The sequence below is a fragment of the Equus quagga genome, chromosome 17, assembly GCF_021613505.1.
Source record: "Equus quagga isolate Etosha38 chromosome 17, UCLA_HA_Equagga_1.0, whole genome shotgun sequence".
Classification (NCBI taxonomy): Eukaryota; Metazoa; Chordata; class Mammalia; order Perissodactyla; family Equidae; genus Equus; species Equus quagga.
Window position 1 is genome coordinate 2,780,647 of NC_060283.1, and position 22,814 is coordinate 2,803,460.

The 22,814-nt window shown below is 55.6% G+C and overlaps 1 protein-coding gene across 8 annotated transcripts in view; it reads left to right on the plus strand.

Moving 5' to 3' along the window:
- The window catches only part of SHANK2 (SH3 and multiple ankyrin repeat domains 2), a 559,847-nt gene that overhangs the window by 112,877 nt on the left and 424,156 nt on the right, over positions 1-22,814 (plus strand). For 7 of the 8 annotated variants that reach the window (XM_046643796.1, XM_046643794.1, XM_046643795.1 and 4 more), the window contains 3 exons: positions 3,445-3,596; positions 4,666-4,833; positions 18,031-18,147. In XM_046643796.1, coding sequence (XP_046499752.1) covers positions 3,445-3,596; positions 4,666-4,833; positions 18,031-18,147 — 437 coding nt within the window. Of the gene's footprint in view, positions 1-3,444; positions 3,597-4,665; positions 4,834-4,963; positions 5,045-18,030; positions 18,148-22,814 lie in introns of those variants that run through there. The other variant, XM_046643799.1, reaches the window with a different exon arrangement.

The following is a 22,814-nucleotide window of genomic DNA, read 5'->3' on the forward strand; positions in this document are numbered from 1 at the left end:
TTCATCCATCCATCCATCCATCCATCCATCCATCCATCCATCCATCCATCCATCCCTCCATCCATGTATCCACCCATGCATGCATGCATCCATCCATCCATCCATGTATCCACCCATCCATCCATTCATCCATCCATCCATCCCTCCATCCATATATCCACCCATCCATCCATCCATCCATGTATCCACCCATCCATCCATCCATCCGTGTATCCACCCATCATCTGTCCATCCATCCTTCCACTCACCTACCTGCCCTTTTATCCATCCATCTACCCATCCACCTATTAATCTATCTGACAGCGTGCTTCATCCCCTCGTCTGGACAGACTGGAAGCCCTGTAGCTGGTGCTCTCTTGCTGTGTTTCTAGGTGCCCCCCACAACTCACACCCGAAAATCTTCCTGTCACTGCCTCTCAAAGCACGTCCTGGTCATTCCCGGGAGCCAAAATGCTGCTGGGCAGCTTCTAGGTTAGAGGGCATTATGTCTTCAAGGTCATCTCAAAAGATTAAAGCAGTTTCTCCTCTCACCAGCCACTAAAGTTGAGAGAGACCGGGGCCGCTTTTGAGGTTATACTTATTGAGGTTCCAGTATACTTTTTAAAACTGAAGAAATTTCAAAATGCAAAAACAGAGGAACAGGAGCCGTCCCTGTGGCCGAGTGGTTAAATTTACATGCTCCGCTTTGGCGGCCCAGGGTTTTACTGGTTCGGATCCTGGGCGCAGACATGGCACCACTCGTCAGGCCACGCTGAGGCAGCGTCCCACATAGCACAACCAGAAGGACCTGCAATTAGAATATACAACTATATACTGGGAGACTTTGGGGAGGAAAAGAAGAAGAAAAAGAGAAAGATTGGCAACAGATGTTAGATCAGGGGCCAATCTTTAAACAGTAAATAAATAAACGAAAAAAAACCCAGAGGAACATTTTCAAAGAATTATAGTGCCACACGACTGTGCAATTCCTAAGCTTGTCGTTAGAGGAATGATCACACATTAATCGATTATACAGACAGTGCAGCCCTCTCAGGGTCACAGGTTTTCAGTTGATTGGTAAGCATCTTCTTGGGATGGTCCCATCAGCCTCCGTGTCCCTCGTTGGAAGTCCCCCTCCTGAACCTGTGGTCTACACTGGGGGGCTCTCCTGACCTCACCAGGGTGGGTCCTGACCAGGTCTGAACAAGGCAAGTCTGCAGCGTCATTCAAGGAGGGCTTCTGGAGCCCTCCAGAAAGCTGCCATGTGTCACTGGATGGCCCTGGATGTTGTCCAAGGGCTGGAGGTCCCCAAGTCCTACGTAAGACACATAGCCGTTAACGGGTGTCCAACTCTCTCTGCTGACATATTAACTCAGCGGCAACCACGTGCCCAGCACTGTCTACCGGGATGTGCCTCGGCTGCAGGGGTCTGTAATTTGGGGTCAGAGGTCATGATCCAAGTCTCAGTTCTGGCTTTCCCACTCGCCACCACCTCTGTCTGAGACGGTATTCTCATTATAGAAAGACGCCGAGGTCGTCAGCTATGAAAATGGCGTGGCGTAAACTTAAGAAGCAAATCTCCTTTGGACCCCCTAGATTTTGCCTTGGCCACGCGTGGACAGCCAAATAAGAAAGAAGAATCCTAACTGTTTTGAAGGTTGGCCCTGCCCTAGACATGCGTCAGTCTTAAACACGCACTGGCCTTGCACTCGAGGAGGCTGGCTTCCTTACGTTGCCGGAAGAGATTGGACTTTGCAGCGTAGATGCTGGCGGCTCCTGATGACCTGGTCCTTTATGCCCTTCGCGGGTCACCCTCTCACGCACCGCCCTGCTGTGGTGATCCTTTCACTCCAAGGAACCGAGACCCCTCCAATGCCTTTGCATACTTGTGGCTGGGATGCTGCTGGGGGTCTCCCCTCCTTTTGCTTCTTTCTGCACGTCTCTGTCCACACGTGGAGCTCCCACCTTGTTCCAAGCCCGTCTCAATTCCCAAACACCCCTCACCACGTTGCACCTGCCTTGCCTTGCTGATGTTTTCTGTGCAGGAAACGTCCCCAGTGTCACTGTGGTCCCTTCGCTGTCCCAGAAAACTATTTTTATTTAAAGTCCCTCAGTGAGAAGGTCCCTCTCCTGGGTGTACAACAGAAACGTGTGCAGTGGTATTGGAGAACATTGTTCATAATTGGGGAATACGGGAATTGCACCGTTTCCATCAGGAGGGGATGCATAAACTATGTGTTACACACGTGCACTGGGATGTGCCCACGTGTTGCACACTAGCTGCAAGGACTCGGTTGAGCTTGTGCATCTCACCATGAAAAATCAAGGTGCAAAGTGATTCCTACGGTGAATTTAAAAACTCTCATAACAATGCCCATTTATGGACAAATAAATGCGGGAATTAAAAACAGATGGGAGTAGTCGATCTAAGTTCGTGATGAGGTTAGCTTTTCTGGCGTGGAAGGTGCTGTGACTAAGATGGGTGGTCGGAAGGAAATTCAGCCCCGTCTAAGATGCCCCAGCTCTTTGATTCTCAAAGTATGCTTGAAGACGGGATGACTCCTTATTAACTATCAGTATTTCTGGGTCATGGTGACCTGCCTGTTGTCATTGTGCCCCTTGCACTTTTCTATGATGTGAGAGCGTCTCAAATTAACCACATTAAAAGAACATGCCCTGCTCGACAGTGGCGATGGCAGGCGTGCAAGAAGGATGGAGTGAAAGGAAAGATGTATGCTAACAAATATGGACATGCTCAGTCACAACCAACTACAGACTGGTCCAGGGTGAGCGGCACGGGGTGCCGGGGGGGCCTTCTTAACACTTGGTCCCCATAGAGGTAGCTTCATCGTCCCGTCCCCTGGGCTTGTGCCCACTTTGTTTGTTGGTCCTTCATTGCATTGATCCCGTCCCATCACAGTGACTGTCCAGGCCTCTCTTCTCTCCTGGATGGAGACCTCCACAGGGCATGGACTCTATGTCTTAATTATATTTGCAACCGTGCAGCCCAGTTCCTTGGGTCCACCAAGCTGCCTGTGGACATCGTGAAGTTGAAATGGAGAATGGCGGGCACCTGCCTTCCCAGCCTCTCGTTGCGGCCCTAATTGATGGCCTTTCCTGTAGGGGGAGATCCGGACGGCGCTGCAGGATTCCGTGTACTGCGGGCTGAGGCAGCAGTGGCAGCTTCTTGGGCTCGCAGCCCACAAAGCGATAGTGTTGAAACTCTGCCTCTGTTGCCATTTTGATTTGCATGGGACCCCAGGCATGACTGCCATCGTCACTGGGGTTGCCTGAGCCACGCTGACTGCGTGGTCCGTTGGGGTTAACAGGTGGCTGGGAGCCGTGACACCTGGGGGCCAGTTCTGCCGGCTTGCCTCTAGAGATGTGACCTTGGGGAACTGAGTGCTGTAGCTTGGCTGTTTCCCCTGGTGCTGGTTCTAAAGTGCGTGTGTCTGGGCCCCTCAGAGACCCCGCTGACCTTAGCCGCTCAGCTGGACGACTCCGTGGAGGTGATCAAAGCCCTCAGAAACGGTGGGGCGCACCTGGACTTCCGCGCCAGAGACGGGATGACGGCCCTGCACAAAGCCGCGCGAACCAGGAACCAAGTGGCCCTGAAGGTACGTGCCGGAGCCCGTCTTAACACGGGTGGCGCCCCCTCCCCATCTGATCCCCTGTGCCTGCCCCTGTCCCCCGTCCCCATCCCACAGCGGCCCCCGAGGTGACACCGAATCGTGTTCCGACTGGACCTTGGAGGTGCGATCTGGCCCTCCCGCCATCTCTCCTTGGTATTGCTGCTTTCAGAATTTACCGTCCACAAAAGGGCATCTCTCTCCTCCCGCTTCAGTCAAAGGGCTGGTATTTTCAGCCAGGAAGGCCAGTGCTCAAACCACCCCTGTCCAAGGGAGGAGGCTGCAAACCCAGCTGGCGGGCACCCAACCAGCCTCGCTGCCGCCGCCCCCGCTGCCCCCGGTCTCTGGAAGTGGACACAGCGGTGTGGATTTCACCGCTCATCTTCCTCCCAACACTGTGCCTTGTGCAGGGTCTACCTGCCCCAGCACTGCGTCTGCGGAGCATCCGCAAAGGAGGGTGGATGCCCCACACCCGCTCCATCAGGGCCCTGGTGGGGAGGGAGAGGAGCCCACGGCTGCGGGCTGACCCCAAGATGATGCTTCTCTCTGCAGTCGTGGATTTCTCAGCTTCCCGTCAGCTGCGCCTTGTCAGGGGGCTTCTCCGGAGACCAAGTGTTGATGACAACGCTTGCTGGTTTCGCCACCCCCAGGAAGCACACTGAGATAGTCTTATACCGCATTTTTAGGTTATAGAGTACACCTTTTCTCTTCTCTGCAAATGTCACCTTCCCTTTATTGCTCTCCACTAGATTAGCTGGGGCACAAATGGGCCTTTCTGAATGCCCAAGTCCACGTCTGCACAACGCCGCCTCGTCTCCCGGGTGTATAAGCTCATCCTGCGTGCCTGGGCGCCACGTGCCACTTCAGGGCCAGAAACGTTCCTGTCTCAAGTTGGGAGCTCCTTAATTCCGGGAGGGCCAGGACAAGCCCTGGGAGCGAGGGCTGGGTCAGGCTTGGCTGGGGGGACGGGAACCCTCATCCTTCTTTCTCTATTGACTCACTGTCTGCCGCAGGGGTTGTGACACCGGTGACCACAGTGTTTGATTTTTTTTCCTAGACCCTTTTGGAGCTTGGAGCATCCCCGGATTACAAAGACAGTTACGGCCTCACGCCACTATATCACACGGCGATCGTGGGCGGGGACCCCTGCTGCTGCGAGCTCCTGCTGCACGAGCACGCTGCAGTGTGCTGCAAGGACGAGAACGGCTGGCACGAGATCCACCAGGTGCGTGGCCGCCTCCCCATCTCCCTGGAGGCCCAGCTCCCTTTATCCTGTTACCCCCGGGCCGGGCTGGCCAGCCCGCAGATCAGATCTGGCCTGCCGGTGTTGTGTGTGACCTGCGCAGAGTTCCTGAAATACTTGAATGGGTCACCAGCATTTAAAAACGGGGATATTTACCCAGAAACAGACATTTCTGACTTCTCTGGAGAAATCGGTAGGTTGTGCATTTCTGGGTGGCTACAGCTGACTGGTGTTGTGGGGAGAATGGCCCTGGGTCCCTGATAGAGCCTGGGACCAGGGGCTCTCTGAGCACAGGTGACACAGTGCGATGGTCGATTTCCATGCACAGGGCACATGTTTCCCAGATGCCGCCTGGCAACAGTGGGGTTGGGGGTGTGTCAGCAGCAGTCTTGGCAAGAAACCGAATCCGCCTGGCGTCTCTGATGCAGGGTCTTTAATGGACTGAGAGCAAAGAGAGGACACTGTTCCCAGGAGCACGGAGAGCTGGACGGAGGAGGAGGGAGCCAGCAGGAGCTGTATGATGAGTCGCAGGGATGAAATACTCCTGTTTCTCTCTTCTCACATCCTCCTATTGGCTGAGCCTCGGCAGAGCCGGCCAACCAGGGAGCCCGGTGGTGCAGGCGTCTGAGGCAGGGGCTCTGGGTGGAGGGCGGGGGACAGAGGGGCAGGATATTGGCCCCCAGGTCAAGGGGTGATAGCTGGATCAGGAGGAGGCTCTGAACCATTCTCTGGCTCAGCAGTGTCTCTCATCACTTCCCAGGCTGCCTGTCCGTTTCCCTCCCCCACCGTTGCCTTATGCACCCGCCCCATCTGAGTGGGGTCGAGCACCCCACCCACCGTGGTCAGAGGGCCGAGGGGTGCTGAGGTGCAGCAGGTGGGCCGTGGGGGAGCAGGCAGGCCCACCCCTACCTGGCCTTTCTCGTGCTGGGTCAGTTCTGGTTCCTCAGCATCCTCACAGCCTGGAGAAGCAGCCAGTGCCCTCCTGTGGGGTGAGCAGGGCCTCTGCAAAGCTGCTTAAGGGCAGCCCTGGGCTCTGTCCCCGGGTGGGGGCCTTCAGAGCAGCGATGAATGCCGTCTGGGCCTCTGTTTGCTCATCTGTAAAGTGCGGTCTCCCACACTCATGGGCCGTAGGAAGGATCGAATGTAAATCGTGTGCTCAGCCTTCTCTCTGCTCAGCATGAGAGCCTGCAGTTTCCGTGTCCACACCTGCCCTTTCACCCCTGGCCCCCATGGCTGCACGTCTGAGCTGTTTCAGGTCTCTCTTTAAGAGGTCTTATTTCAAGAGGTCTGCTGGCCTGTCCGCCCCTCACCTCTTTAGTGCCCATCTGACCAACTTCCTGGTAGGTGTCCTAAAACACAGCTCTGGTCCTGTCCTTCTCTGGCTCCAGAACCTTCCGTGACTCACCTGTGTCTGGCCCTCAGACTCTCACTTGATCTTCATGACTTGCTTGACCAGGCCATACTGGACCACCTCCTGTTTTCCAGACGGGTCTGGCCTTCCTGCTTTGGTCTCTTGGCTGAAGCAATGGCTTCTGCCTGGAACATCACGTCCTTGGCCCCTGGCCCTCCCTTACTGTGGCCGTGCACAACCAGAAAGCCCTGTGTAATGTTGGCGGGTTTGCAGAGTCCATCCCAGACGAGGGTAGCGACTGCTGGGCCATGGGTGTCATTACTGTCAGCCTCTTCCAGGCAGAGGATGAGCTGCTCAGAGGACGAAGGGATCCTAGGGCCTGGCGCAGACGTCATCAGCCACTGTGGCTCCAGGTCTCCAGGTCCTCGGTGGAGAAGGTGCTGGAAGGAGCCGCCCCTCCCCCAGTGTGGTTGTCGCTTGGCACCTGGCCGTCAGGCTGGAGGCTGTGGTCCAGGCATGGAGCTCCCCACAGGCACTGCCAGTCTGGACACCAGCCTGGCTGTACGGGATGGAGCCACCCTCATGTATGGGGTGGAGTTGTCCTCACATGCAGCTGGGTGCTGATGGCATCCCTGGGCTTGGGAGAGGCGAAGGGGTGGGGACGTGGATCTTCCACGGAGAGATGGGTCACTTCTTCGTCCTGGGTGAGGACCCTGCTGGCACCACACACCTTTCCTCTGACTGCGTTTTAGGATTGGGGCCAAGTCCCCTGGTTCTGAATTCCCACATCACGGTAGGATGGAGCCATAGGGCTCAGCTAAGTCAGGTGACTGAGTGAGCTCGGGGAAGATTCTGGAACTCCAAGACTCTATCTACCACCAGGCAAATGGAAGCTCAGGTCCTCTGGGGAGGCAGGGGTTTGCTTTTTCACTTAACTTTGCATTTTTGAGAAAGTGATGCATTGACAGAGTTCCAAAACCGAAACTAGGTAGATGGAGAGGCCCCCTGTTCTTGGCCCTCTCAGGGAGCCGTTGTTACCAGCCCTCCGTTCTCATCTCCAGGGTCTTTACAGCAAAGATAAGCACGATGAGCACGTGTTTTCATTTACCCACACCGTGTTCGTGCAAGAGGTCACTCGGCACGACCTCTGCCCTGCACCGTGCTCTCTTCCCTGACGTGGCCTGGAGCCCGTTGGATCCACGCATAGGGATGTCCTCGTCCTCCTCGTGTAGCTGATAGTTTTCTGGGTGTGGCGTTTCCACCGTTCCACCTGGGCGAGGACTCCCCACCCGCTGCTGCCCTCATTCAGCCACAGATGTTGCCTGCTGTGTGAGCACCTGCCAGGTGCGCTTGGTGTCCTGGGCGCTGAGGACACAGCAGTGAGCAGAAGCACCCTTGACCCCATGACCATTATGTCCAGTGGGGGAGCCCAACCTGAGAACAATAAATGTAAAAAATATTACACGCACACATACACACATGCACACACTTGTGCACACACAGCTCTGTGCGTGTGCCCATGCGCCTGGAGCAGGCGTGGCAGTTTCTCATCTCCATGTGATGCAGCTTTCTGGGCTCATGCAGGGACCATGCAGGTATTCGTGCCCTGGGGCAGGAAAGGTGACCATGGTCCCAGGCCTGCTCAGTTCCTCTGCTCTTCTCTACTCATAGCTACTCTCGGCTGGCCGTCAACTCCGTCATGACCTTTTAAAAGCCAAGCCCGTCCTCCCACTTGAACTTGAGGAGCATGTCGAAAGGGAAGGCTTTCAGACTCTGCCAGTGTGTCCCGAAGGGGATCCAGCCCTGTGGTGTGCGCAGGCTGTGGGCCGTTCCACGCTCCCCAGGTGACCTGCCTTGAAGGAGGCGGTGCCCAGGACTTTGGCCAAAGTACAGGGCGCCGGAGGACCCGGGCTGAGGAGGCGCGGTGACCTGAGGTCATCGCTGGGCGAGTCTTGGGAGCCGTGAGCCCACGTGCTTCTCCTGTCTCTCAGGGTCTCTGCATAACAGCTGCTGGCCCCAGGGCACAAGGCTGAGCTGACGGTCCCCAACAAGACAGGGGCAGTGAGGTGTCCCCCCTGCACGTGTCCAGAGGAAGAGTTGGCCGGACACGTCTCATCCTAAGTCAGCTCCACGTCTGATGTGGCGCACGTTTCAAACCAGCATTTAGTGACATGTCTGAGAGCGACCCCTCACGTCCTCGGGAAGGAGTGTCCACGGAGAAGAAGCATTCCTTCCAGGTTCCCTTTGACGCACGAGCCCTTCTGGGACGCCACAGAGGCTTCTCTTCGTCAGCAACAGCCGTGTGTGTGTCGGACCTGGCGGGAACCCAACTTCCCACGTGAACATGCCTACATTACTTTTTTTCTACATTTGCCCGCCCTTTAGACGTCATGACTTTTTTTGTTTTACAGAGTTTTCCCTTTGAGCTCCAAACATGTGAATTCAGGTTAAAATGCCCTTCGATGTGGAATTTGAGGGAGGCGCAGGGAGAGGCGTTGGCACCTGAGCGGTGTTGGAGCGTGAACGTGGGCAGCCCCGGCGTTCGGGCGCGGCGTCCTTGGGGTGGCAGGGCCTGGGCCTGGGTGATGGTGCTGGGATGATGGCGACAGACCTCAGGCCGGCTCTGAGCACACTTTGGCAGAATCATGAGAGACGCTGCGTTTCCACATGTGGGCACCCACTCCTGAGGCCCTGTGGTACGTTGTGGGTTTGACAATATTTGGGCGTGGTGAGGCCAACTGGTCAGGAGGTGGCTGCCATCAACAGGATGATTTGTTACTCACAGATCATGAGTGGAGGTGGCACGCCACTCCGTGCAGGCCCACAGGGGGAGCACCAGGGTGGTCGGGGGCCAGAGGGAGACGGGGAAAATGTGAGCAGGCATCTTTATTGTGGTTTCTGCAGGAAGGAACAGGCGAGGACCCGTAAGCAGCCTGAGGATTGGCTAGTTTGAGTAATTTCAGGGGACTCGGGGCACTGGGCCACCCCTGGTTGTCTGGGACCTGCTCTGGGTGACTAGGGCGGCGGCGGGGGGGTAGTGGCTCTGAGTGCGAGAGCCCCATAGAGAAGGGCGTCTGGGGTGAGAACTCTGCACGGGCTGGTTTGTATTTGAAAGTTGAGATCATGGACAAGTCCTTTATTATCTAGACATTGGCTTGCCCTGGGAGGGGCGTCCAGTCGCTGCAGGGCCATCAAGGCCCCAGATGCCGGAGCATCAGAAATACAGAAAATAAGGAAGTAGAGACGATACAGCCCAAATCCAGCTGCAGGCTCCTCGGACGGGGTGGCTCCAGGGTCCCAGCTTGGCGGGGTTCTCAGAGCTCAGTTCTCTCCCTCCTCCCTCCCTCCCTCGTGCAGCCAGCAGACCTTCCTTCACTCCTGAGTGGCTTTGCACTAGAGTCTCACTTTGCTCATCTAATGCTTGTGATGTTGGTGGCCATCTCAGCTGTCTGTCGGGATGGCTGCCCTCAGATGAAGATGACTCTGTGTGTGTGGAGGGGGGTGGTCCTGGCAGTCACTTCCTGCGATGCCAGCTCTCCGCTGTGGCCTCTGGTCCCTGCAAGTGCCGGGTTCCATCCCCGAGGCCCCACGTGTGGATTCAGAGCGTTGTGACACTAAAGCCACCCAACCCCTCGGTCCCGCGGTCCCCAGCCCCTGGCACCACGTCAGGAGCGTGGAGGCCTTAACTCCCAGGCTTGTTGCATCCCGCTTCCCGCGGGGTCGAGCCACCGCCCTCTAGTGGTCGGTTTCTTTTTCACATGAGTCTGGGAGAGCCGTTTTCCTGCTCAAGTACCTTGGTCATCCCAGTGAGGTGACCGGAGGTGAGTCCCTGCCTCCTGAGCCTTGCTGTCCTCACCTGCCGGCTACTGTGACTCTCGACCAGGAGATGGGTGCAGGGTGCTCAGCAGAGAAGGGTAGACGGTGCTGTCCTCCCCTGTCATCATCCTCCCCGTCAGAGCTCAAACACCATCCTAATCTGCTTGATGTGCCCCATCTTTTTACACCTTAGAGCCACCTCAGCAGACACCTGCTTGTCTGACAAGTTTAAGAAGGCCCAGAGAGGGCGAGTAACTTGCCCAAGGCCACAGGGCGTGCAGCTGCCTGAGCTGGACGTACTCCCACCTGGTCTCACGCTGAAGCCCGGTTCTTTATCTCACCTCCAGACTTTCTAACAGAAGCCGCTCCTAAAATGACCCCACATCTGTGCCAGGAGGAAGGAGAGGGGCAGGTGGGTTTTGCACACCCCAAGCTGGGCCATTTCTGGCTCTGCCCTCTCAGGAGAAGCCCCTCCGAGTTCTGGGGTTTGCGGTTCTGCGTTTGCAGCCTGTCCCTCTGCCCAGCACCCGGGAGCAGCGACAGCTCCTCCCCAGCCACCAGCTCCTCACTCTTCTGGGGATCCGGAACACCCCAGCCAGGTCCGCACACAGGGGTGGCAGGCGGCCGGGCCTGCTTTCCAGGGTCCCCCAGCCTCTGCGTTCCTGGGCGGTGCCTGAGGCCAAGTGTCCAGTGGGAAGGGAGGCTCACCCTGCAGACCCCGCCCCGCCGGGCAGTGCGCCTGGGGATGCCCGCCCCCTGCAGGCCGACTTGGGAAGAGCGCGTGCTGTCTGCCAACTGCCTTTAGCGTTATCATTCGAATTCCTAATCTGCTCAGCGTGGAAATAGCTGAAAATACAAAGAAGCATAAAGAAGAAAGTACAAAACACTCACACTCAGATGCATTCCCACGACCCGAGGACGTCGTGGGTCAGATTTTGGGGGGGATTCACTCTGCATTTTTAATTGCAACGTACCGTCACGTCCACCTGTGTGTCTTCCCGGCACCCGAGCTCCCACCTCGGGGACGGTGATTTCACCGTCTCAGGACTCAAGCGTATGTTACTGACGAAGTCGAGGGCTCTGGAGAGGACGGCCGTCCCCGTGAGAGGACAGCTGCTTGGCGAAGGACCCGGACCCCCTGTTTCCATGCACCTCGGGCAGCTGTGCCCGTGTGACGGGCCCGAGTGGGGAGTCTCACTCCCTCCCTCCCTGTCTGAGTTTGTCTGCCTCTGTTTGGGGCAGGCGACATTCCCTGCCATGCTGTCGGTAGGGTGTGTTCTGGTCTGGGTGTCACACAGCCTGGAGTTGAAAACGCCCCTCGACGTTGCCTGGGTCACCTGAGCAAGTGACTTGCCCTCTCTGAGCTTGCTGGCTAATCTCTGAAATTGGCTGAGTGGTAATTCATAGATCTCTCAAGACAGTTCACATGCAGAATCTCACATGAAGTACTTACTGTGGCGTCCGGCAGCTAGTCAATGCCCCATAAACGCTGGCCACGCCCCTCATCATCATCATCGTCACTGTCATCTGGCGACATCTGACATTGTCACTAAGACATAACACCTGACAGTCAGAGAGTGTCTGACCACATTGTTCACAGGCTTTAATAGAGATCTCATTTGATTTCCAAGGCAATTCCGTGAAGGATGCTTTATCATTTTATCCTCATTTTATTATTGGTTGCTACTTATTATTTACCACTTTTAAATTAGGAGTTTTAACCTGGAAGAAATTACACAGTTTTGGGGTACAGTTCCCTCCCCTTCTTCATCCTCACCAGGCTCACCCTCAGCTCTGGGCTCCGAGTCTTTGGAGCTTTCTCTGAACCCCCACAGTAAAGGGACAGGGCCCGGGAGGGTCCCCGATGGCGCTCATAGTGTGCAGTGGTTCCAGTCTGTCCCTGTGTGTGTGCCGCTTGGCTGACCATCTCCCACAGGGACTCCCAGCCCTATGGAGTCCCGGCCATGTGTGGCCCTTGCTCTGTGCTTGTGCATCGTACATGCTCCTGAATATCGGTTGGCTGAATGATGGTGTGGCTGAGCCAGCGTGGACTCTGCTCTGCTTTCTTTGAATTGGGGTTTTCCTGGTGCACTGGGGTGACCACTGGGCACTGTGGTGTCCACTGTGTCCAAGGCTGAGCTGCATGCCATGTCCAGGGACGCCCGGGACCGATGTGAACACAGGCTTGCATATAGAGCCCCCGCAGGGAGGGGCTAATTCTAACCAGAGCAGGCAGGAGGGCTGCCTGGGGAGCAGGGCATCCGAGCCAGGCTGCGATGATGGGCAGGTGCTGTCTCGGGTCAGGGAAGATGGCATCACTGGCTTCCCGGGGTGGGGACATCACGAATGGACCTCGAGGTGGCATTCCTCGGCAACTGCATGGGCTTAGCGAGGCACGGTCCATGGCTGTCAAGATGGGGACCTCAGAGCCTTGGCGAGTCTTGCTGTGGATGCAAGAAGCAATAGTTATTTGCATCTTTACAGATGAGGACCCCCAGGTCTGAGAGTCTGGGGTCCCCAGCCACTGAGTGGAAGGACCAGAGCTTGGGAGCGCCCCCTCCCTGGTCTGTGTTGTTACCCCAGACCCAGTGCTACGGCTTCCACCCCACACTGTGAGCGGCCCAGCTCCTGGGGCCCCAGTGGTTGGAGATGCAGGATGGAGCGACACCCTGCTTTGGATCCGCTCCATACTGACCTGGGAGGTCAGATCCGTATCCTGTGCCCCCATCCCTCCCAGATGAGCAAGGTTCCTTTTGGAGCAATAAGCGAAGTGTCCTTTCTCTGTGGGCCTCCAGAGGGATTGAGGACCACCAAGCCACTATCTTTCCAATCAGCCCTGACTCTTGGGGCCGAAGGGAGAGGAGGCACCAGGAGGAGAAGGGATGGTTGTAGACCCTGAGAGCAAGATGGTGGAGACGCCATGTCTCCCCTCCGTCAGAGCCTGTGTTCTGCTGTGATGACGGAAGTGGAGTCTCCAGGAAACCTCTCCTGTCCAGGCATCGTGTCATAAAAGCACCAGCCCCATGGGGAAGGTGGGCAGGCCCTGTAGCCTTAGATGACAAAGCACAGTTATGTTTCTTCTCGAAGTCTTGGCACGACGTCTTTTGTATGTCACATTTCAGGCTGAAACTCACAAATGGGTTGACCCGAACTGATCATATTGGTTTGTTAGGGCCACCGTAACAAAGTCCCACAGAACAAGGGGCTTAACCCACAGACGTGGCCGGAAGTCTGAGATGCAGGTGTGGGCAGGGCTGGTTCCCCCTGAGGCCTCTCTTCTTGGCGCGTAGATGCCGTCTTCTCCCTGTGTCCTCACGTGGTCGTCCCTCTGGGTGTGTGTCCTCATTTCTTCTTATAAGGACCCCAGTCCTGTGAGATTAGTGCCCACTCTAATGACCTCATTTTATCTTAATCACCTCTTTAAAGGCTCTCTCTCCCAATACAGTCACATTCTGGGGTACATTCTAGGGTTTAGGATTTCAGCGTAGGAATTTGAGGGGCGTAGTTGAGCCCATCACACTGATCAGAACCGAACTAGCCACTTTCTGGTTTGCACAGCAGTCCACACAGTCATTCACCCGTTTCCCTGACTGCCCATTGGGCGGCAGCAAGACCACGTCTGGCCTTTGAAAACCACAGAACACGGGGCCGTGGGGCAGCCATTGGCTCAGGTCAAACAAGGTGTGTTTGCACGTATCTGAACAAGAGATCCTCTCTATTGATGGGCAGCTCACTTCCTGACCAAGTCAGAGCTGAAATGAAGTGAATATTCTTTTCTGACTGTTGGGCTGTGAGATCTCCAGCTCACATTGTGAGCACACACTGTGGGAGAAATGCCTGCGTGTGGTGTGGACTGAAATAAAGTGTTTGTGGCACAGACCCAAGCAGAAGCATGTGCTGCTCATCTGCAACACAATGCCCTCGTTCTTGTTCCAGCTGCACAACCCCAGGGGGCGCCAGTCCGCCTGCTGTACACTTAGGCTTGTGGATTTGTCACAGCAGGTGTCCAGCAGGTGGCAGTAAAGTACTTGAAGGAAGAAGCACCTTTTCCCCAACTCACACCCAGTTATGTGGTCGGCCGGTGTGGGGCGGATGCTCGGCGTAGCTGGGGTGAACCCCAAATCTTGTGGGGAGCGTTCTCCAGATACACGTGCCTGGGAGATTTGCAGGCTGTAGGTGTGGGGTGTAGCCCCCCACGCACGTGCATTTTCCAAAAAGCATTTTAGAAAAATGGTTAAGATACGTGAGTTTGGGGGGCGCTGTTTGTCTTACGTTCTGGTTACTCTCTGACCTCTGTCAACCCTTTTAAGCTGTCTCCTCGTGGTCAGAAACCACGACACTCAAAGAAAGGAAAAAGGGTTACTATGGCTTATCTTGGGGGAGGACAAATTTCTTCCTTCGGTACGCTTTGAGGTCTTTGTGTCGAGCAAGTACTCATTTCTCTTTTTAAACTGTAAATGACTATTTCAGTTTCAAACTTACAGAAGAGTGGCGAGAACAGTTCAAAGAACTCCACATCCCCCTCCCTCACTAGTGACGACGTTTGAGCTTTGCCAAGTGTCCCGATAATGTCCCTTATCCTAAAAGGATCCCATCTGGGACCCCGGATTGAGCCCCTGGTTCTGGGAGAGTTCCTCAACCTTCCTTCGATTCTCACGGGACGTCTGAAGATTGCGGGGCCGTCATTATGGTGGTCGTGTCTCAGTTTGGGTTTGTTCGGTGTTTCCTCCTGCTGAGAGCCAGGCTGTGTTCCCGTCATTGCATCCTCTCAGGTGGCACTCAGGTGACCATTTGCCTGTCACTGGTGACGACATGGTGCCCACCTGGTCAGGTGGGGTCTGCCAGGTCTCCCCACCGTTGTTTGTCTTTTTTGCTTTGTAATTAGTAAGTATTTTGGGGGGTTTTTGAGCCTGTCTAAAACCCTGTTCCTCATCCCCATTCACCTGCTAGTTTTAGCCCCCCCTGGGTGTTTCTTGCCTGGATTAATTATTACTATCACGGTTGCTAAATGGGATTATCTCCTCCCTTCCTTGCTTCTTCACTTACGAGTTGGCTTTCTGTTATCAGGAAGAGCTTTCTCTTGTTCATTCATTCATTCATTCACTTATTGTACTATGGCCTCGTGCATTTCTATTTATTCACCAAGTAGCCATCTCTTTCTGAGGTGATGGCAGCCCCTTCAGGTTGGCTCCTTTGTCCTTTGGACACGTCCCCATCATCTTTGGAGCCCTTCTTTCCTTCTCGCTCAACAAGGTATCCCAGCTCATTTCCTTTTCCTTCAGCCCTGGAATCAGCCATTTCTGCAGGGAGCCCTGGGTCCTTTGAGTATAGAGTGGTATTTAGAACCCAAGATCCGGGTGCCGGGTGTGCTCACAGCTCCCGGGCTCCGAGGAGGGAGAGAGAGGGTCATATGTACACGTGCGCACACACGTTTCTGCTTTTATTTCTGTCTATATTGAAAACCACGTGTTCACTCTGATGCCTCCCGCTCCAGTGCAGCCCCACAGAGATCATTGCAGTTTTCTCCTGCACCTACTGCGTTAGTCACTCCCTTCTTTGACAGTGAGAAGCCGGTGCCCGCTTTCTTTCATTTATTCGCTTGTTGCTCAGCCCCCTGAATGCAGCCAGTCAGCCACCAGCTTGGTCGGATTCCCCCCCGCCGCCCCTCTTCCTCAGCAAGCACGACCTCTGTCGTGTAATGACCAGGGAGCTGGAGGCAGAGACTCTGGCAAAGATGCTCTTTTGAAGGAGTGAATTGTAGAATTTAAGCTTTTGGGGTTCTGGGAGATTTCATTTTTGTTTAGGGCTTTGATGGATTTCCTGAATTGTTTGTTTTAAACAAAAGGCACAGAGAAGGAAGAACAGAGTGGGAAGGAAGCCCTTGTGGCTGCTCAGAATTGACAGCTCTGTGTCATCTCTTAGCATGGATCCCGTTGTGACCCGTGGTGAGGAGGGAGTGACATCAGCCCACTGATGTGACATAAAACCTCGTCACTTCAGATTCGGGGGGGAAGGGAATGAGGGGTCTGGATGGGTCGTTCTGTGTTTTTATGGTCATGTAATTCTCTTCTCTATTGATGAGAGAGCAATTAAATTAAGCTGTCACGAAGTCTGGCCTCCTAGCAGTCCTTTGGGGAGAACCGAGGAGCCAGGGCTCCTTCCATTTAAGGAACAGAAATCCCAACTCAAAGTAGTTTAATGGGAAAATAAAAAGTATCCCTCATCTTTATGTGCTGAAAAGTTTAGGCATAGTTGTAGCTTCCCAGGGCCTGCCCAACGTCATCTTGGCTCTGTGTGTGTGTGTGTGTGTCTTTATCTTTGTGTCCCTGTCTCTCTTCCATTCTTCCTTCCCTTCCTTCACTCCCATGCGTCCCTTCTTCTGCCTTGGTGGGCCCCAGCAGCTCTGGGGGTCTGTAGTTTTTCTGCTGGCCATCCTGAAAGAAAGTTAGAATTTGCTTTCCCAGTCATCCTGACAGATGTTCCAGCCTCAGGTCCATACTGGCCCCTTGGGTCACCTGGGCATCCCCAGCCCATGCCTGTGGCCACAAGATGGAATATGCTGGTCGCTCAGGCCTGTGTCTTGTGCTGCTGGCATGGTGTGAGGTGGGCCCCCTTAGACCTCTGAGAGCAGACTGGAGCTGGCCCCCAAAAGAAAATGCAGGTGCCGTTGCTCCAAGAAGGGAAAGTGGGGGCTGGGGTGGTAGGCACAGCAATATCTACTGCCAGGATCTGCTCCATAAATTAATGAGATTATGAGAGGCACAACGATTGTGGATGTTTCTCAGTTTTTTTTAAGCTCATCCAATTAATCGTTTCAGCATCTTCGCTGTCATCTCCCCTCACTGCTAATTGGCAGGTGTAGCGGTGCAGAGGTGCAGTTCCCTCAGTCTGTCTCCAGGATCAGACGTGCATGATTAAGGAGAGTGCCTTCCGCTGGCTGCTGTGCGGCCCGGCCCTGGCGTGGCTGTGTCCTCCCCACCCTCGGGGTGAGGAGTGTTAGCACCCCCATTTCCCTGCCTTTGTGTTGTCCCATCCTGATTGTCCCCCATCACGGGGACAGTGGGTCTCATATCTTCCATGCTCCCCATCGCTGGCCGCATGCTGGCCTTTCCCGAGGGGCCAGGAAGTGCTGGTGGATGGAGCGGGGGTGAGTCGGATCTGACTTGCTGCCCAGGGTCCGGGGCTGCCCTGGCGTTGGAACAGCGGGCTGGCCCCTCTGCTGGGGCTGCACGGCAGCGGGGTGCCTTGCTCCCCATGAGCAGGACGGGGAGGGTTGGCTTGGCACCGAGCGTCGCTCGAGGCCCTCTGGGTCCTTATCCCACGTGATTCCCATATGAACCCTGTGAGGAGTGGGGTTTCTTCTGTTGATGTGTGAAGACACAGGCTCAAGGTGAAAGTCGTGGAGGTAGAAGGTCCGTGACCTGGGTCCGTATCGGTTTGACCCCAGAGCCCTGTTGGTCCATCAGTCGCACACAGCACCCCTTAGAAGGGCTCAGAAAGGGGTCAGTCCCTCTGGGCTCCCACCCCACCTGCCTCCTCCTCAGGGGGTGGGGTACATCTTAAAGTGGTAGCAGGGCCACCCCTCTCCTGGGGGAGGTCAGCCGTGGGCTCCCTTTCCTGGACACGGCAGGGGGTGTTGCGCCCTCCTGGCCATTTTCACCGTAAGCAAGGCCAGGGATGGAGCATCCTGGTTCCAGTTCCTGGGGCTGGTCCCTGAGGCCAGGGTGTCCCCGTGTCTCTCTGGGCCTCTAGGTGCTGGGTCCCAGTGGCAGGAGCGTCGGGGCCCCTTGCAGGCCCCGTGTCAGCAGCCGTCGTGAGCTCCTTCTCCCCACTCCCCGCCTGGTCTCTGGCGCCCCACTGAGGCTCAGGGCACGGCACGTGCTGGTGTGTCTGGGGCCCTGCTCTGGGACGGTTGGTGGGCTGAGGTCTGCCCCATCGGCGGGTCCGTGGGGGGTGGCTGAGCGGCATGGGCGCTCGGTGCCTCCGGGGTCACAGGTGAACTCTCGTTGCAGGCCTGCAGGTACGGACACGTGCAGCACCTGGAGCACCTGCTCTTCTACGGGGCGGACATGGGCGCCCAGAACGCCTCGGGAAACACCGCCCTGCACATCTGCGCCCTGTACAACCAGGTCAGTGGTGAGGACCCCACCGGGCACGCACGTGGGGGCCGGGGGCTGTGCTGAGCGCTCCGCGGGGTGGGTGTCCCAGCTCAGGTGCCGTAACAAAGTCCCACAGGTGGGGGCTTAAACGACAGACACTTATTTCTCACGGTCCTGGAGGCTGGACATCCAAGGTGAAGGGGCTGGCCTGTCCGGTTCCCGGTGAGGCCTCTCTTCCTGGCTTGCGGACGGCCACCGTTACAGACATGATGTCTCCTCTTATAAGGAGACTAACCCTAACAGATCAGGGCCCCTTCCTCATGGCCTCATCTAGCCTTAATTACATCCTAAAGACCCCGCCTCCAAATACCATCCCATTGGGGGTTGGGACTTCAGTGTATGAATCTGGGGAACATTCAGTCCGCAGCAGGGCGTGGTCCTCATCTGCTTCTTCGGGGAGAATGTTATCCCTGTTGGAGAAGGGGGGAAATGAGTCACAGTGAGAGAGAGGGAGGGTCCCGGGCATGGCTGGTAAACACGGGTCTGCTCGACTCCCAGGGCGGGCCACCACCCTGTCCACTTTCCAGGAAATGCGTAAGGACCCAGGATCCTCTTGTTTTCACCCTCTGTAGCTGGGGGTGCCAGCTCTGCGCTTAGCGGGTCTCAGGCCTCCCCACAGTGGGTCTCCGCTGGGCGTGGGGGGCGGAGTGGAGTGTGAGATGGGGAAGGGTGTGGCTGATCGAGCCGGAGAGATGGTATCTGCCAGACTCTGAGGGGAACCCCACACAGCACAGACACGCCTTACCACCACCGCATGAGCAAACGTGCCCCCGATGGGCTTTTTCATTTTAATTGTGGTAAAATATACATTAAAAAAAATGCTACCGTCTTCACCATTTTTAAGCGTGCAATTCACAGTGTCGTGCAACCATCGCCTTTGTCCATCTTCAGAACATTCCATCTTCCCAAACGGAAACTCTGTCCGCATTAAATACTCACTCCCCATCACGCCCCAACCCTGGCCCCTGGCGCCCACCACCCTACTGTCTGACTCTATGGACTTGACTCCTCTAGGGCCCTCATGTGAGCGGAATCATACAGGATTTGTCCTTTTGTGACCGGCTTATTTCATTCATCATGATGTCCCCAAGGTCCACCTATTTTATAGCACATGTCAGAATTTCCTTCTTTTTTAAGGCTGAATTATATTCCATTGTATGGATGGACCACATTTTGTGCATCCCTCCATCCATCGACAGACACTTGGGCTGCCTCCACCCTTTGGCTGTTGTGAACGATGCTGCTGTGAACGTGGGTGTGCAAATATCTTTTTGAGACTTGCTTTCAGTGCTTTTGGGGACAGACCCACAGGCAGACCCTCGACGTGAACAGTCAAATAAAGCACACACTCTTCTGTGAAAGATGGATCGTGAAAACTGTGTAAAGACGTGTTTGGGAAGCACTGAGGAGTGTGGGGTGTGACCCCTGCCCTCTGGGAGTGTGAACCCTACATGGCAGGGGGGCGGCACCACTGCGTGGTGTGAGCCCCGTGCTGTGTGTAGGCGGGTAAAACGAGAGAGCTGCTGTCCCGCCGGGATGGGGCAGTGGTGAGGCCTGCAGGTGCTGAGAAGGCCCATGGAGGAGGAGAGGGGGCAGGCTCACGGGGATGGGGGTGGCCGGTGCTGCTTCAAGGGTGGGTGGTATCTTCCTTGGTGCTCAAGGTCCGGGTGACTGCTGATGTCACTGTTGTCGGTCTTCCCCACCCCTACTTTCCTTTATTCTTCTCCTGCTCCACTTTCAAGGAATCTCAAGTCTGGAGGGTGGTGGGGTGTATGTGCCATATGAGCAGACGAGCAGGATGGATTCAGGGGCCCCACCACCTGGAGGAACAGAGGAAAGCTCATGGATTAGGGTATCTGCTGGGGGTCCCCAAGCTTGTGTGCTCTGCTTGTCCTCTCTCTGCCATCAGCATTATCTTTCCAACCCAAAGCAATGATTCCATCTTTTTGGGTGGGATCTCCAGCCTTTGACTCCACCCAAGTCCTTTCCCTGCCCACTCCATGGCCACTCCGCAGCCCAGGACCCTCCAGCCACTCTGAAGTGCCATTTTTGCTTCTGGCTATTAAACCCTCCTGGATTCTTTGGTCTGGAGAACTCCTATGCATCCTTCAAGACCCAACTGAGATATCCCGCCCTCAGTCAAGCCTTCCCTTGATGAGCCCTTGATAGAGTTACTTGTATTTTTTGCTCTGCAGCCCTTTGTGAGACAGCCAGGCTGCACTGCCCAGGATGAGGCCATTATTATGCCTGACTTGTCCTTGCTGGGATCTCCTCCCCCCTGGGCCCACCTTCTCAAGGGCATAAACTGCCATCTTTCAGGGTCTCCCCTGTGCCTAGCACAGGAGAGCAACTTAGCCAGATGGGGTTGGGGTAGCCTTGCACCTGGGCTTCAGGGGGCATTTTTGGGAGCTGCTGGCTTCCTTCTTCACAAAAGCACATCGATGGGCTCTGCCTGCAGCTGGGCGCTAGGTGCCCCCTGACCCCTGGCATCTGGATGTTAGAATGACTCTGAGCCTGGAGACTCCTTGCTTGGCTGCAGTAGAAAAACACACATCATGAGGCTTGGCTTTGCTGCTAAAACATCTGTGCCAACACACGCTTCTTAATTGCTGCCTTAGAGGACGAAAACGTTCCTTAATTTTCCCCAGTAGACTTTGAGCATATTTTATCATGGAAAAAAAACCCCAGGAAAAACATGTTTTCTGTCACTGGAAATAATTGTGGACAAGATGATCTTTGAGAGTGTTAGTGTTTTTTTTTTTATTAGAAGAGATGGAAGCATTTTGTTAGTCTGTATTCTGAGGTTTTTTTTTTTTTTAAGGTGTGCTTTTTGGTGAGGAAGATTGGCCCTGAGCTAACATCTGTTGCCGATCTTCCTCTTTTGTTTTTTTCCCCCTGGAGCCCCAGTGCATAGTCGTATACCCTGGTTCTAGGTCATTCTAGTTCTTCTGTGTGGGACGCTGTCACAGCATCACGGCTTGATGGGCAGTGTGTAGGTCCACGCCCAGGATCCGAACCAGCAAACCACCGGCCGTGTAAGTGGAGCGCACGAACTTGACCACTCGGCCACGGGGCGGGCCCTGTATCCTGAGCTATGAACGGGGCTGGTTTGACTGGGGTCAGTCTTCATGCTCCACGTTTGTCCCCACCTCTCAGCTGATGGTCCTGGGAGGGCCCAGCGCTGGCTGAGGCTCTCAGGAGCACCCTCCCCCCTCATACCTTAGGTCAGAAGAGAGGCCAGCAGACTTTTCCTGTAAGGGGCCAGTTAGGGACTGTTTTCAGCTTTGCAGGGCCCGTGGACTTGGGCAGGGCGGCTCAGCTCTGCCGTTGCAGTATCGACTCAGCCACAGACAACAGGCAGATGAACGAGTGTGGCTGGGTGCCACTAAAACTTTATTTCCAAAGCAGGCAGGGGGCCACAGGTTGCCAAGCCTGGGCCCAGAAGGCTGCGTCTGCTTGCTCCCCAGCCGTAAGTTATGCACGCGGCCAGCTCCAGGGCCCAGCCGCTTCCTCTTGGTGGGCCAGGGAGCCTCTGTAGGTGCATGAGAGCTGCCCCCTCTCCAGGGCCCGGGCTCACCGCGGGCAGCCTGCTGCGGCTCCAGCTCCAGCCGTGTGTCCCTCCTCTGCGGCACGGGCAGAGATGCCGTAGGTGGCACTGCCTGGTTTGGACTCCCTGCCTTGCATTACCTCCCGGGGGCCATTGTGTGTTGAGGCTTGGTGGCCCCACACGCCCTGGACACTGTGTCTTGTCGGGAGGTCAGCGAGGGCTCTGGGATCCAGCCTCCTGAATCACTCGTGTGCCTCCCTGGGATGCGTCTGTGGGTCTCTAATCTCCTCTCTCAGGCCCTCCCTAACTGTTGGGGTGTCTCACTGATGTCGTAAGAGAAGCCGGTCCAGGACGCCTGGCAGTGTGGTTCACAGAGGCACATCCTCCCGGCTCCTCATGAACTGTCCGGGAGGAGTGGAAGTCCCCAGCTTCAGTGGGGCATCCCCTGCTCATCGGACTTAACTTAAAGCTCTGTCCTCCGCCTGTGCCCAATGCGCTGAGCTCCTCTCTGTCCCCAACTCCCCATTTATACACACATGTGGTGCTCATGGCTGCATCCAGCAGGCTCAGGGCAGGCAAGAGAAACCACTCGGCGACTTTATGCAGAAAGGGGTGTCATACAGGGCAGGCATCCGGGGCCCTCTGGGGAACAGTGTTGAGAAAGAGACTGTCCCCAGGGTGGGGATGCAATGCCTTCGAGTCAGGATAGGATTCAGGGAAAGGAATCAGGAAGCAGCCTCAGTGAAGTGGAGCTGCAGTGCGAGCAGACGGGGCAGTCTGGGTTCCACTTGGTCTAAACCATTACCTTGCTGTGTTGTCTTAGGCAACCCACTGTCTCTCTTGGGCTCTGAAATCCCTCATCTGTAACGTGGGGATAATTTATACCCAACTCTCAGGGTTGCTAAGAGGCTTAAAATAGAAAACAGACATATGGTATGCTCAGTAGATGCTCAGTAATTAGTGGCTATATTGGTGATGGTGGTGATGGTGATGATGATGGTGATGGTTATGATGATGATGGTGATGGTGATGGTGATGATGGTAGTGGTGATGGTGGTGATGGTGATGATGATGGCGATGGTGATAATGA